Genomic DNA, 16,026 nt, shown 5'->3' with positions numbered 1-16,026 from the left:
TTACCGAGACCATATAAACAGGCCCTTAATATTTACTTAAGTTAGATATAGCCATTCTCCCCTCGGCTTGATTGCGTGACTGACTAAAGAGGGCGGTTCGACTGACTCAGTCTAAATCGCATATCAACTTAATGCTTTTGTTGAAAAAAAAAAACAAATTCGATCTAGTGAAAAAGCCTCTTTAGACATCGCCCTTTCTCCATGATATGATTCTGGCTTCCTGTAATTGTCGGTAAATTAATTTTATGGATTATTTCTACCGTCACAAATTGATCCGCCGTTTTGAGCTATTTTCATGAAATGAGTCCGGTAGAGTGACCATTAAGATACCCGAGACGACTGGCTTTACATTATTTTCTGTTCCGCTCGAAAAATTACTTGCCCTCGTTGACGGAAAAGCTCTAAGTAGAAAACTTCAGAACAGCGAAGGCATCACGAAGGGGTTTTATTGACACCCTGTCACACTGTCTCCAGAGGCTCGAACCTTCTATTGTCTTCAATTGTTCTCCTATAATTATTTGAAGTGGCTTGATAAAAATATCGCTTTAATATTAAAGCTTGTACTTGCCTGTTTATTGTTTTCATGGATATCTTTTTTAGTTTCTAGGTATCCCGACAACTCAAGTAAACGTTTGAAAGCATCATTTGAAGTCTGTGGCTCTGTGAACAAGGTTTGCAGCAGTTATTATTATCTCTTTTTCAACTAAATGATGACAATGTAAGGTCATGTGAGACAATATCATCGACTACAATGAATTTTGCCCTTTCAAAACTCCGATAATTAAAATCTCATGGGCTAGTTTATAAAGGTAGATTACGATAGTTCCCTTCTATCTCCTTGCTTACGTTTCATTCGCCAACATTTTTGCGAAGTATTACCCCCATTTTTCATAAATTTGCTTTAACACATCTCTCTGTAAGATACGTGATAAAACTCTTCACCCCTATTCCGTGTTTGCATTAATTAACTTTTCAAAGATTGCGACTGAAACAGTCACGACAATCAATGGCATCTTCTTTTCTCTAAGTTAATCGCGCCACGCCTTTAGTGGAATTTCAAACCTTTTAGGAAAAAAACCCACTAAAATAACACAACGGATAAAATAGCGTGTTATGTTCTGTGGTGTTGTCCTTCGGGGTGTTACAAAGTGCTGATTTAATTGTTCCCTTTTGACAGACAGTGGTTGATATCATTTGACCTCTTATGGCAACTGCCATTCTTGGTCCTCAATTGTAGACACTCATATTCGCATTACATGGCTCAAGTAGCACAAGATATCACAGCTAAATTTTGCCGTCGTCTTCTTGGGCATCGTAAGGTGAGGAAATGATATAACTTAAGCATAAAAACTGTAACTATCTACTAGAAATGTTGACCGTTCTAGGTTGCGGTTACGTAGTTTCATAAAACTCCCGAAAAACCTTTCTCTCGGCTTGGGACTACACCAGGCATTTCACTCTCACTGATGTAATGCTGATTAAGGGGGCACGATTGCATTGCTAATCTTTAACACAAAGGGCCAAGACGGATTGAGAAAACGAGTAGCCCGTTTCACCTCTCAGTTGTCCCAGTTTACATACAAGTACTTCTTCTTGTCACAAATGCCGTTTATCGGTTTTAGAAACTATGGGTAAAGGAAATATGTGTGGCGCTGAATGGAATTCTTTGGATAAGATGGAATGCACCTAAGCTTTCATTTGTTTCAAACATAATCTTTCAAGAGGTCGACAGTCTAGGGTCAGATTAGGGATGAATCTACCCAGATTAGATTTAAGTTTATGTTATTGTATCACGGGTTCTATGCGAAAACAGTTTGAGCCGAAGGTTTTCAAATGTGTTCGCAATTGCATGTGATTATACGTTCAATCGTTCTTCAATCAAGAGAGGACAAGGTTTTTTTAGCGAATCCAGATAACTGTGACGTTTGTGGTGACAACGGGTGTTTTCGTCAGTGTCGTGGCGACACATCGCGCCTGAACAGCTTTTAACAGAGTATTCGAGATTATCGGTCAAATTTGTGTAAATACATAATATTGAGGTCACTTGGCAAGGTCAAGCGCGTTTGGGACATTTATGACCGCATTTCGGAACAAATAAGTACTTTCTTGGGTTTTTTGGGTTGGGTAACAATTTTTTTCACAACTGAGGCGCATTTGCAGCAGCCAATTTGTTTTTACGTGTTAGAAAGACGGATGATGGTGCTGACAGTTGAGGAAGAACAAAAGACTAAGTGGGAGGTCATACGCACGGATTTCTGTACTCCACTTATCAACACACGTATCACTTGCTTCTCTAAATACTCTATAAATACGACATTTGCCTCTGGGCGTCTTAACGTTGCTGTATAAAGTCTTTGAACTAAACTAGAGAAGACTCTGATCGTGATCAATGATGTGAGAATTCTCAGGAAAAACAATGATTCAATCATGGATACACATTTCCGTTTACCCTTAGCAGCTTTAAACTTATATTGTTTACCAGAAGTATGAAAGCAGGTCGGCTCCAGTTTGTCAACTGGTATTCTTGTGAGGTCACGCAAAATTCTGCTACGGACTTCATACAAATGCTGAAAACCTTCATAACGCTTTATTCCGTATTAGACTTCATTTAAAATTGATTCTGTTTATAAAAGCGGCTAAGACCTCCTTACAAAAAGTTGTGCAAGACAAAAGCGAATTATCCAGATCTACACGTCTTGCTGTGGTCTCTACTTATCGGTGGCTCCGGCATCACCGGATTATCACATGAACATACGACACCCGTATTTTCTTTTATGGTTTTTTGAGCAGTTTTTAAGATACAGACAAGTCAAAACAGTAACCATGACACAAAATAGAAAGTGCGCCTGTTTGGCTGAGCCTTACACTTCTCTGCGCTATCTCCAGGTGCCACATTTGCTTGAGTGGTCACCGTCATCACGTGTGATCATCGCGCGGGATGAACGCGCGTTCATTTTAAAGTCTGTTAACAATCATCCGTTTATCTCCGTAATATTGGTATTGTTTTTCAATGTTAAACTTAATTGACATAGGAATATAGGGCTCAGTATTCCTTGTGATATTGATCGCAAAAAGGAACTATTTATATTTAAAAGGCTGGTAGTTTTGGTAACCAGCAGAGAAAAATCGTTGTTGAATAAATTGTTTCCCTTAGATTTGCGTTTCCTGCCGACGAAAGCCATTACAATATCTTTTCCGCTTTTGTAAAATAATAGCATTTGTGTCAGATTGAGGTCAAAATTTAACACCTCACTCGTTGTTGAAATGAATGGAACTCCCTCAACTTCGTGACGCAATGACGACACCAAGGTACGAAGCCAAAAGAAAGTTGCACGCACGAAATATTTGACGTCAAATCGCCCTGAAGGAAGCTGTCACTATGCCAGATTGTGCGACGTTTACACAATCATTTTTTTTTTTTTTTGCTGCAACTGGAAGCAAATCAAATCTTCACCATGTTTGCAGAATAACCTCCAAGGCAACGGCAAAACGGGACTTGCTTAACAGTATTTTAGCACTTACTTCACCCGTCTAGTCTTTCCTTCCTTTGAACCAATAATTAAATCTCTACTAACAAGGGTTCTCTTTGTGCAAACTTTTCATGCACTTGAACTATCCCAGCACTTTCAAAACCTCCACCCTTTTCCACTCAAAGTCCATTAATCTCAGGTCGACCTAACGTTAACGACCTAAAAATGTTAAGAAAGACTCTCTAGATTCTTTGAGGAACGCGATAATCCAATAAAAAACGACGTGGCTTATAAAAATAAGGAAACACAAAGGCAGCTGGTACTGACCAAATGCGAAGTGAGATGCTACTATGACAGTCATCGTAAAATACAAAACTCAAAGGCCAACATTCACACAAAAGTCATTGCGTACCGTAACTGAATTTTGTGTGACACGTAATTATTCAAATGGCTGACATTATTGTTTCCCGTGTGGATCACCTGAGTGCATTCAGCCAATCAGACCACGCAGTTTGACAAACGGTTATTTGAAAACAAAAAAAAAAAACACATTTGTGGGAATTGATCTTTTTTCATGTAAGAAGCTTTTTGCTCCTTTAGAATATCGAGTATATATTTACTGATAGTCATATTGGTTTCGCCGGTTCTTTCTCATACATTAATACATTGCCATTTGCAACTGCAAACGCAAAATAAAAGAGTTATTGCATCTTGAGGCATTCCTGGCTACTTACCTTTCCTCGTTTTCAGGCTCGTTATCACCAGGTACGTAAAGGAATCCAGGTGGCCCCCGGATTTCAAGATCCCAACCCATGGATATCCCGAGTCTTAAGGGTGCTTACCAATTAGCCAAAAAATCCGGAAATTTCGGTTTGAGGTCAAATGGAAAGGCAATTTTCCGGAAAAACCTTTCGGAAATTGTGGACAACCTCCAGGGGTAGTCGCCTTTTCCCGTTCGGAATGGAATTCGGGAAATGCCCTTACCATTTGCGAGAACCGTTCCGTTTCCGGGTCAGTTTCTCGCAAGATCGAGTAAATATGCAGGATGGAATGCCGAGTAGTAATTCTAATCCCGTTGGTCATTAATTAAATTCGGAAAATCGCTTACCTTTATGGAACGATCATCATTCCACGTGGATTTTTTGGCTAAATGGTTAACACCCGTGGATTCATGGGTTCCACCGAACTGGATCCTGGATTCCATTGAAATCTGTGGATTCTGGATTCCAGACATTGTATGATTCCGGATTCCTCGCTCTGGATTCCGAATTCCAAAGTCTCGCATTTGCTGGATTGCGGATTCCTTCACATTAGGCGATCGTTTTCCTTTTTTCATTTTTCTTCGGTTTTCTTTTTACGCTTTGTATTCTACTCCGTCATCTGCGATTCATGTGGCCATTACCGTGTTAAAATAAATAAAGATTAAAGATTAAAGATTAAAGATTATTTCAGAAATTCCTCGTATGTAGGTGGTGGTGGTAAACAGTGAAAGAAATCGGTATGAAAATCGAATTTATCTGACTTTTATGCTGAAAATTTGAGCCCCGAAGAAGTAGGTGTTCAGTATTCGAAGCACAGGCAAATTGTTTGAGAAAGATTTCAATAGGCAAAGGTACAAGGTCATTCCGCAATGAGTTTGCTCTGATTTTGTATGGAAACAGTTTCATAACAGTTTCATCTTAATTTCACTTTTTTTTAAACGGAAGTGGCAACCAGGTCTCAGTTGATCGAAGGGTGGATATTGCTATCCACGGGATAAATCATTCACTATTCATTTGGTTTTGCTAGTGTTCATCCGCTAGATAGCGGATAGCGTTATCCACCTTTTGAACAACCGAGGCCAGTTGTGTAAAGAAGAATCATCATTTGAGATTTCACACTGACTAGTTGAGGCCAAAGCCCCACAATGACGTATTATTATTACTATTATTGCCGTAAATATTATTATTATTATTATAATTATAAATATGACATTCTTCTCTCAACGACTATGGATCATGCGTGACACTAACTGTGACGTCGCGTGACCTACATGCACCCCACGTGCTCGTTATCTCACGACTGACAGCAATAAACTTGTGTTGAATAATGTCTGACAGCTGGGACGAAAGATTGCGGTCATCAAACAACATACCTTTCGACTCAAAATATCATCTTCACCTTTTGACGTTATGTTTACTTATCTCAGTGAAACTACTGTTCACTATCCTAATTGTTTTGTACTTTGCTTTCCGTCAGGTAACCACCTTTTCTCTGTGGTCGTAACAGGCAGTCTTGCTTTTTCCCCCGTATGCTAATACATGTGATGAAATGTTTTAAATAAGGAATGGCTTGATGTTGAACAATGGAATCTCTGGGTCTTACTTATCTGTAATCCCTCAGTCCGATTTCCGGATTGTTGCGGAAGTCATTTCAGGGCTCTCTCATATTCCAGCTGAATCCTAAATTCTCTGCAAAACTTTCCACATTTAACCAATATCGAATACCCGATCCAATCAAGCAACTTTTACGTTTCCTTAAGATATTCATTTTTCAGCGAAACGAAATCTCTCCTCCACATAGTCACACATACGTATCAATGTTTGTCAGTACGTACATGTAGCAAATCTTTGACATGTATCACTATCAGTGAAACTGAAACGCTTAAAAAACCGTCTCGACTACTGTCTTTTGGTAAGAGTGCCCTGCTGGCGGATTATTCGAAGACTGTGCCCTCAACGCGTTATTTCCCATCTATACAACCCTGAATAAGGCTCAACCATTAGTTCTGTCTCGCTGTCAGTATACCTGCTTGCATGTTTTAAACCTTGGATAAAATCCATTGAAATCGGAGGTAAGTTTTTTCTCGCGGCGTCTCAGCTGCTTTTGTGTTTAGTGGCAGGGGGCTCCGAATTTGCCTGCAAGATAAGTACAACCATTTGAAGTGAAAGCTATTGAGCAGCGATTTCCTGAAGTACTCTTCTATGTTATAGTATGGTTCAAAGACTGTTTACTGTGTATTCCGTAACCAATCCTTAGGGAAATATTGCGCGGGGTCTTTGCAGTTCACAGGAAGCAAATCAACTTGGCTTAATTGCCATTACAGTTTCGAGTATCTTCTTTCCATTCCATTTGAATTTCATTTATTTTTACCTGTGTGTTTTGTATTTTCTGCCATCTTCCGCTAGCGGAGGATGAGATATTAATATTATTTACGTTGGATAGTTTGTGAAAATTTTGTGTCCCCCAGGTAACCACTGAGAGATTAAGAGAAGTTCTTCTCCTAATCAAGTCATATTTCTGATATTTATGAAAGCAATGGAAAAACGGGGTATACATTGAAGGGTAAAAACCTTTTTGCAAATAGGAGTTCGTCGAAGCTGCCATCGCAGATCGAAAAAGGAAGACCTTTTACACCACAGACCGACAAGTAGCGAGCTATTTAACAACGTTTTGAAAAGTCAAGCTTCTTTTCTCAAGAAGGTACTAATAAATTCTTTCATAGCGGCGAAATTTCATCATTCTTGGGTCTAAAACATGGCAAACCCTTTCCAGCCTTCAACACCTAAAGGAATATGTATCGCATGGGAAACTCGTCTTAAACACAATCCTTTTATTTGCGTCGAAAAACGCCTGTGTACACAATCGTGACACATTCAGAGAATATTTGTTTCAAAACAATAGCTAATTAAACGCTTGTATAATTTGGGATAAAGATATAAAATACATCATGCATAAATTACCACAAACTTGGAGGGGTGAACCTTGCCTGTCGAAACAAGACCTGGAACAATGAAGCAGCAATTCCAAGATTAGCTGTTCTCAGGTAAACTTACTGAATGTGCAAAATGTCATTATTATTATTATTATTATTATTATTCAGAAACTGTGATATAGAGTCAGCTCTAGCTGTTAGTATCCGACATGTAACATTTTGCTCTTGAAGTTAAAATTATAGAAAGAGCTCTTCTTACTTTGATGATTTTATAAAAACGGGGATATTTTAAAACAAGTCGCCTTAATTTGCAAATACTGACCAAGATTGTTTCTTTGAAAAATCAACACGATCTGCAAATCCACCGAGCGTTCGGCAGCTGTTTTCGACATCATTGTACCGCACAGCTGTCGGTAATCCATCGCTGAGTTGCACACTCGTCCAGAAAAGCGGACAGAAGTTCTTTAAGGGACTTGAATATCGGTAAGTTAGTCAACGAAAAGGCATATTATGAAATATTTCTGACTTGGAGCGCGCCTGTTGCTTGAGAACGAGAGTTGCTTTGAGAGTGTCCTCTTTGTTACGCCAATTTTCATTGTTTATAGTTTTGTACCCGCCGCGTGTGCATAAGTTGATAACTTTTCAAATTTGTTTTCAATTTTCTGTTCTGTTTGAGAGTTTGAAATTAAACTGCAGTGTTGTTTTCGCTTTCTGAGAAGATAGAAAGTGGAAAGGAAGAACTGATTGGTTATTTCACCGTAGCGATGGCAATGTGGGTTACAAGTTTGACCACTTCCGGTAAAACGATTATCCACTAAGAATAACTAATCCCAAGGGACCCATATAAGTGGCCCAAATGTGTGTGATATCGAGAATGCAATTGCTGATCTTTGGGCGATAAACACCGTGCGATCTTTGTGTTGGCGAATGTCCCTTTCTGTCAGCCAAGGTAAATCTTTTTGTCAAGAAAGTGTTCATTCATTTTCTTTCCTCTCATGCTATCAATGTGGTTTGTTCGGGATTTGGGTTTGTGTAGGCGATCTAAAAAGGAATGTTCCTTCGGGGTCGAATGCCGTGAGCACCTCGCCGATCGGACCGCACTCAAACTATCAAATTTTACCGTAGAGCTTTCCATGAAAGAACGAAAATCTCTTGCACGGTTGTTGTGTTTTGGCCTATCAGTTTTGTAAGAAGAAATTTCTAAAGAAATGTGCATACGGTCAAGAGTTACCAAAGGTTATATCAAACGGAACTGTTGTGAATAGCATTAACATGTGTACTTTAGCATGGTGTTAGTTAATACAAGATATGAATTGCAGTCAGTATATGTTTATTCAATGGAACAATCTCCTTGCTTTGATCTCCACTACAGTTTAGATTTTACATGAAAACTTGCCAAGGACTCCGTTCGATGTTGATGAATGTTTAATTAGTAGAAATTAAATCGGTATGCCTGTAATGTATTCAGATGTCTATTTGGTCGTGCTTATATTTCCTAAATGCTTTTGTAATTAGCAATAATTTCATTTTGAACCAGGGTTTAAGACCTTCAGTGACAGGATGCCAGAAACTATAGTCGTTTAGGCTGCGAAGATATTACCGAAGCCAAGTGTAGCCTTTACAAAGGAAAGGTAAATTTAAAGTTATCGTGTAATCAGATAATGCGGCTTGCACGTCATACGGCATTTATAAACTGAACTATTTGATTAGGATATTACGATAATTCAGTATTAGCTCAAGCGCTTGCTGATGGCCTTCTTTCATTCATTTGGGGAATGCCTAGGCAGAAAATATTCAGCGGTGGAATAATCTGTATTTTGGATAAATCAAAGCTAGTTGTGTTGTTTTTCTTTTCGAGAATATGTCTGCGCGAATATCGGTCAACACAAGATGACATGCAAGATTTAACCACAAACATCAGAAGGTCATTGGATCGTAAGCAGAGTGGCTGATATAACTGGCTGTGACAGGATATGAAAAATGTCTCACGTAGATCGTATTGGATGCAATCCCATTGTGGCAAGACTTGGGGTTCAATTTAATTTTACAAATGTTCTTGATAATTCAGCATACAACTCATAGCACTAATGTGTGTCGTAATCGCAGCTTTTATTTCGTGTCAATTTTTTTGACCCCGCGACCATCTACACTAGCGTTGACGCCAAGCGAATATCACATGCTTCCAGATTTTAAAGAAGTTGTATAAATACTTTTAAATCCCAAACAATGTTTATTTTATGGAAAGCAATTCCCCCCGTCTATTTCACTCTCTAAAGAACAATTTAAACATGCATCGAGTCACGTTATTTTTTGGCAAAAAATCGTTTTTGATTGCTTTAGATAAGGAAGGTCGAGATGAACACAATCAAAATGATGGCGATACTGTACTTTTAAAAGAAACTGGTTATATTAAAAGGAATGCTCCAGAATTGTTTGAAAAGGTGTTATGTCTGTCTAAAGGATATTTTCGCATATTCCATCCGTTAGTTCGTTTGATCTTTGTGGCGTGTTCCTAGTTGCAAAATTGGGAAAAAGTAGTTACTTTGGAATGTATACACGGACGCCAATGGAAAGAAATGAAGTGGAATACTAGTATGTTCATACACCCTGCTTGGAAACCCCCTACATAGCGATGACGAGAGGTGATCGTTTCAAACAGCAATCGCAAAATTGATAATTTAGTTGTCAGGCAACCTCTTCGCAGAGTTAAAGTTATTATTGCTGTTTATGTTCGTAATTTTTCCACAATTTTTCGGAATGTTTACTGGTTGTCGCCAGCCTTGTTCATATTTCCTACGTTGTGTTGATATTTTAGTGTAACAATAACGAAATGTATATTTATGACATTGTTGAAGTTTGGAGGGATTTGTGTCATTTCCCAGGCCTTGCATTACGACGGAATCTTGTAATCGCATTATTTTTGCCTTGTGGTTTTTTGCAAGAGCGAATGATGACTAAGTTGTCATATCCATTCCAGGTATATGTTGGTGTTGAGGTGGCGATTTCAAGTGTGAATGTGTGATTGACACGAGAAAAAAGTGTTTACAAAATGCACTCTTGTGATCCTTATCAGCAAAACTTATAATTTATTTCAAGGTATTTCAAATTCCTATCGGAAGTGAGTAATGAAACGAAACATCTTTCTGTGATAAAATCGGAGCACAAAAATGTCTTGAATCCATTTCATTTAATCGCAAATGCTTTGGAAGGATTGCATTTTGTTTGAGGAGTTTAGCGCCGGGATTAGAATTGTAAGTAGTTGAAATAACCGTGACATGTACTTAACTCTTCAATCATAAAAAGCTCGCAGGTGAAATGACAGGGCTCACACATTTGAGAATCTGCCAACCAATCACAGCACTGCTTGTTGTGCTTCATGCTGATTTCGCCAATCACATTCGACAAAGGAAGCATCTGGTCTCGGTTTGTTCAATTTTCTTTTGCCCTCTTTGCTCATCTAAACAGCTAAATTGTGCGGTTTATGCATTGAGTTGACGGAAAGAGCTTTTCCTTTGCTAGGGGTAAGTTGTTGCTGTTCTGCTCGTCCAATTTTAACTTGAATTTTAGCTGTGGATTGATCCATGTTATCTCGTAAAGGCGTGCATGTCGCTTTTGAAATGGCCTTATTTGACTCTGCAAATTTCCGTTCTTCTCGATTTAAATGGTTAAATGGTTTTTGTTGGTGTAAAAGGAAGTTCTATTTCGTTGAATTTTCTTATTTCTTCTCCAAGCCTTGTTTTTGCAAATTTTAGACACTCCACCGCGTGCTCATTCTGGCGTGGAGAATATTTTCGTTTAGACAAGACATTTCACCGTTGAAGTGTAATCGTTTTTGAGACAATAATCGTCCACATCTCTCATGTTAATAATATATTATATTTACAACACATGAAAAACAGAACAGTGCTATTATATGCGAATTTTCTTCTTAAATTAGACAAGCATTCGCTGACGGGCAAGTAACGGCGACGTTCTGTGGGCGGATGGAGGTTTGCGTTGTTTGCCAGTGTTTTTGTTGGGTTTTCAAACACGATCAAATGGAAGATCTTAAATCGTACGGTTAGCTTGTTTACTTTTCTGTTTTGAAAAAGTTACGAGCTACAAGAATAGCAAGAAAAGCAAAACATGGTTATTTCAACTAGCGTATGTAGTCGCAGGTCGTGTAGTTTACTTGTGGGGTCGATTCGGGTGGGAAATTGTTCGGTTTAAGGCGGTGAATGGCTTTCTGTGGACAGTTGTCTCCAAACAATGGTTTTAGAATATGTCAGTGAGGCTGTCGTCTTTTGACGATAGGCAAGAGTTGTTATCGCCCTACAGGATGTTAATCTCGGGGCAAGTTTGCTTTGGCTTCTGGTAACTCTCAATTCCAGTTCGTCCACTAGTGGAAAGTGAAAGGTAAAAGCCGTCAATTGATTTCTAATGTGGTTTCTTTGGTGTCATTCACTTTATATACAGAATTTATTCAAGCAGAAACCGCAAGGTACTCGATTTTGGTGATTCCAAAAAGGCTTCTAAGAACCAAGGAATTAAAAGAAGAATAAGTTTATGGAGTTGACTTTGACGTGGGGCCAGGATTGAAGGTAAATAGATTTTAGGATTGGACAGATTTAAAATTTCCTGTCGTGCGAGCGTGTCTATTGTGAAGTTAATTGTCTGAATAAATTAAAAATTACATTTATGGGGTGTTAGTCGCGAGGTGTTGAAAGAAGCGTTCAAGCTTATTGTAGCATATCAATTATAAGGCAGAGGTACGGTATCAAGCTCTGTGAAGAACGATAATTTTTTTTGGCTTGTCACATGTGTAGGCATACATCACTTTTGGAAAAGAACTGACACGAGGAGAAGCTAACAATTTTGTTCACCCGCCGAGGCAAATAAACAAACTTAAACGTGTTGTAGCTTCGAAGACTTTCTCTTCGTCGGCACGCTTCGTCCTTCGACTTGCTGCTACTTGAGAGTAAAACTGTTATTGGAAAACGGCAATGACGATGGGAGGAAGAAGTGAAACTGCTTCGGAGTTAAACAGCATGGCGAGTTCAGACGACAAGCGAGCTGAGCATAAGGGAAAGAAATTGACCTGCAAGACAAAAATGGAGGCAAACGAACCGTCCGTGTTGACATACACTTCCGATGAAAATGTTTATTACGAGCCCGGAGGTAGGCGAAAACATATATTCAGAGATAAAATTCGTTCTCATGTCAAAACGCCGTTCGAATTCAAGTTGATATGGTTGTTTGTACCATTAGAATAATTACCTGTAATTAATACAGGGTGAAAATGAAAAATACTATTTTATTGAGAATTTTCAAGCTCTTGGCGAGAAAAGTATTGGCTCTTGAAATTTGTTTAGTTTTGGATCAAAGAGATTTCATGATTGATTTGTTTTCTTTTTCTTGTTCAGTCGCTTTATGAAAATCTTTTGTGATCCATTGCGAAAAGTGTTCTTTCAACTAAACAATGTGCTCTTTGGCTCGTGCAATTTGTAAATTTGCATTCTAATGTTTGCTTTTGTGCTGGAAGTCGTTTTACTTGTTGGAAGATTTACTTCCAATTACAGCGGTTTTTCCTCATGGCAATGCTTAAATAACAAACATTAAAAAACGGCCGAAGAAACTGAAAAACTATCTCGTCAATTTGTGGCTTTTTTGGTCAAATGCTTGAAAAAAACAATTTGAAACAAACACAGCGAAACATCAAAACAAACATGGCCGATTTATTTTAGTAGTTCAGTTATTGCTAGGCTACATCAGGTAAAATAATTTAATTTTACGCCCGTTTCTTTCGCAGATTGTGTGTATATTGATAGTCAGAGACCAGACGTGCCATATTTTATATGCGCCATCAAAGAATTTCGCCCGGTGAGATTTGATTTTTGTGTAAATCTATTGTTTTGCCTTTTGCTTGTAGACTTCTGGTGGCTTGTAGGAGTTTATTTATCTTTTTGTTTCCCGAAGCGTCGCTAAATTGGTTTGGTTATTGGGAATTATGATGAACTGTTTCAATTTCGCTGTTTATATATATATATATATATATATATACATATACATATACATATACATGTACATATATATGTGTATATATATATATATGTGTATATAAAGCTTGTGAAGATTACCTCGTCATAAGCATCTCGGTACCCAGATTCAATTTTTTCCCATTTCTTCGGTCAGATATTTATTTCCTATTTTTTCCCTGTATGGTAACAAAGCAATCAAAGATATGTTATGTTTATTACCGCAACAATTTTTGTAGATTCTAAATTTTTAAGTATGTTACAATTCTTTTTGCACTTCATATTTTTGTTTTCTCAAGTTTTGCTTTGTTTTTGGGTCTTGATGTCTGGATTTATGATTAATCTTTCCAAGATTAGATTCAGCACAATTTCCTCAAAATTATACTTTGATTCCACTTAGTTTATTACTGAAAAATACAGAAACTTGTTCTTTGTTATTTTTTTGTTCCAAGGTAAAAATAAATGCTTGGAGCATTGATTATGTATTTTGTCTTTCGTCTCCCCTTTATCTTTGACAATTTCAAAAAGGTATATTCTTATAAAGGGTGTGGAAATGCTCACCGATGTTATGATAAGATTGCAATAAATTACTGTCAAGGAATGTTCTTTCTAAGATTGTCTTTGTGGCTGTGTTAGTGAACCTAAGAACAGCTTACATTATTTATAAGAATTTTCTGTAATTTGATTATTTAGCAAATTGTACTGGAGATCCCTTTGGCACCTTATTGTAATAACAATGTATGCAAACCAATTTCAGAAACTTTGATATGTGAAATGAATGATAAATGAAATAAAAAGCACACTGCCTTGAAAAATTGAAATTGAAAATCTTTGATATCAAACACATAAAAAGCAGCTTTATTCTGTGGCATTTTTAAATTTCACCGCAATTGTGGATGGATTATCAAGTTTGAATTTAGGCTCTTATAAAGTATTTTTGTTCTTGTTTGAAGATGTATGCCCTGCAACATGCATATGAGTTGGAAATTATTAAGAGAAAAACAGAAAAGTCTCCATTTTAAATAAAGTGATGTGAATGTTTGAGAAGGATTATTTGGGAATGGTTTGTTTTGCAAGTCATTTGTCAGTTCTTTATTGTCCCCATGCACTTATTAAACTGTCGATAAAGTTTTTGAAGAATTGAAATAAAAATATTGCATTGTACATTTCTTCTTCCAGAATGGTGTTCTGTGAAAGAAATTATGAAATATTTTGGTTTGTAGTCTAATATAAGGTAATCAGAAGTTTTATCAAACTTAACTTTATTAATGGTGATTTTTGTCTAGAGTAAACGTGACTCACAAGTTGTGGTTGTCAGATGGTATTACCGCCCATCAGAGGTTCCGGAATCTGTTTACCAACTGCTAGTACAAGATAGAAACGCTGAAAATGGTACGGTAACATTTAGAGATATAAAAGCTTTTCCAGCCACCTGCAGATCTTTTGTCAGGCTACTGTCATTAATATTGAAATTTTTGCATATAAAAGAATTTCAATTTTGAAGTCAAAATCACCTGGAAGAAACTCGGCACAGCTGATTGTCTCACTTCCTTAGTTTTAGGTTCAGGTGATCACATCTTGGAAGATGTGGCTGTCAAAGAGCGTGAATTGTTTATTTCAGATGCTACAGATGAATACCCTGCGTCTGCAATCAAGTAAGTAGTGGTCTGTGTTGTTAAAGAGATTGTAGGCTTGAAGCCCCTGGATATAAATTTTAAGCACTCTATTCTAGAGCTATATTAGATGCAAGAGGAAGTAGAATATTTTTCCTTTGATTTGAAATTTTCACTGCAAGTGGGAAAAAATAGAAAATGGGTGGCATGCATTCCTAGTAATCAATCAAATTTTACAAAGAAGTGGATGTAGCCCATGTTGTAAATTACCCCCTGCTATGAAATATTTTTTAAAATAAATGTAAAGGACATCTTTCGTTTGCAACAAGATTCTTTGTCGTTATTTGTGATGTTAAGAGTTTCTTTTTGTCTTAGGGGAAAGTGCAAGGTCAGGCCGTTTGTTGAGATAGACTCCGTGAAAGGATACATAGAGAAAGATGATGCATTTTTCTATGTGCTTGGCTATAACCCAGAAACCAGGTATTGATAAGACAAATACAATTTTTTTCTAATCTTTTTCTTAATCATGCAACATGTATTTAATGTATAATAATTCAAAAAGTTCCTATTTCTTTGTTGTGTGCATTTTGATTGTTGGTTGTTGAGCTGAATCAACCCCACAGGAAGAAAGTCGAACTTTGTTCTTTGAGAGTTTTAATATAATTTAGCCTCTCTGCCATTGTCACCAAGCTCTCAAACCTGGCTGATGCTGCAGGGTCCTGCCCACATTGCTTCATCACTGGTCACATGTCATGCATGATCATGTGACCTAATTAATGCATGTTGACAATTGTTTAAGGCTCTCAGTTTGACTGTTTCTTTGAGGTGAATCCATCTTAACATTACAATGTAGATGCAAGTGATTCATAGGTAGAATGTACCTGTCTTAAACATTGGGACCTCAGTTTTTTTCCTGCCCTGAAATAACTTGAGAAATTCATAAAAGGTAGCATTTTATTACATTAGGATTTGAAATATTGCCAATATTGTATTCTCTGTGATGCATTTGTAGATGATTTTAATTAACTGTTGGCAAAACAGTGCAAAAAAAGTTGATGTATGTGAGTATGTGAATTTTTACTTTCAGACGTTTAGCTAATACCAAAGGCGAAATAAGAGTGGGAGGCAGTCATCAGGTGGGAATTTAAAAACAAAATTTAATTTATGTTGCCTCAAGTCCCTAGGGTAAAATTGTTTGACTACTGTAGTTTATTGTTTGTAGCTGTGTGTGGAAA

At 37.5% G+C, this 16,026-nt stretch overlaps 1 protein-coding gene and 1 long non-coding RNA gene across 9 annotated transcripts in view; one reads left to right on the top strand and one right to left on the bottom strand.

Annotated features, from left to right (window-relative positions):
- The first annotated feature begins 408 nt into the window (after positions 1 to 408).
- The window catches only part of LOC138052105 (arginine-glutamic acid dipeptide repeats protein-like), a 28,314-nt gene continuing 12,696 nt past the window's right edge, over positions 409 to 16,026 (top strand). The window contains exons 1-10 of one of the 8 annotated variants that reach the window (XM_068898475.1): positions 409 to 671; positions 1,178 to 1,319; positions 8,702 to 8,795; positions 11,620 to 11,744; positions 11,970 to 12,321; positions 12,953 to 13,023; positions 14,465 to 14,570; positions 14,734 to 14,833; positions 15,167 to 15,271; positions 15,879 to 15,927. In XM_068898475.1, the coding sequence (XP_068754576.1) occupies positions 12,147 to 12,321; positions 12,953 to 13,023; positions 14,465 to 14,570; positions 14,734 to 14,833; positions 15,167 to 15,271; positions 15,879 to 15,927 (606 nt within the window). In that variant the 5' untranslated portion in view covers positions 409 to 671; positions 1,178 to 1,319; positions 8,702 to 8,795; positions 11,620 to 11,744; positions 11,970 to 12,146. Of the gene's footprint in view, positions 672 to 1,177; positions 1,320 to 5,411; positions 6,304 to 7,195; positions 7,276 to 8,002; positions 8,114 to 8,701; positions 8,796 to 10,527; positions 10,686 to 11,619; positions 11,745 to 11,969; positions 12,322 to 12,952; positions 13,024 to 14,464; positions 14,571 to 14,733; positions 14,834 to 15,166; positions 15,272 to 15,878; positions 15,928 to 16,026 lie in introns of those variants that run through there. The other 7 variants (XM_068898473.1, XM_068898477.1, XM_068898474.1 and 4 more) reach the window with 7 other exon arrangements.
- Positions 6,264 to 7,867, bottom strand: LOC138052107 (uncharacterized). Its single transcript, XR_011133000.1, has 3 exons — positions 7,487 to 7,867; positions 7,193 to 7,233; positions 6,264 to 6,367 (listed from the first exon to the last, which is right to left on the bottom strand). It is a non-coding gene; the product is annotated as an uncharacterized lncRNA (long non-coding RNA).

This window comes from Montipora capricornis, chromosome 6 (assembly GCF_036669925.1).
Source record: "Montipora capricornis isolate CH-2021 chromosome 6, ASM3666992v2, whole genome shotgun sequence".
NCBI lineage: Eukaryota > Metazoa > Cnidaria > Anthozoa > Scleractinia > Acroporidae > Montipora > Montipora capricornis.
Note: the sequence above shows the minus strand (reverse complement) of the source record. Positions and strands in the feature narration are given on the sequence as shown.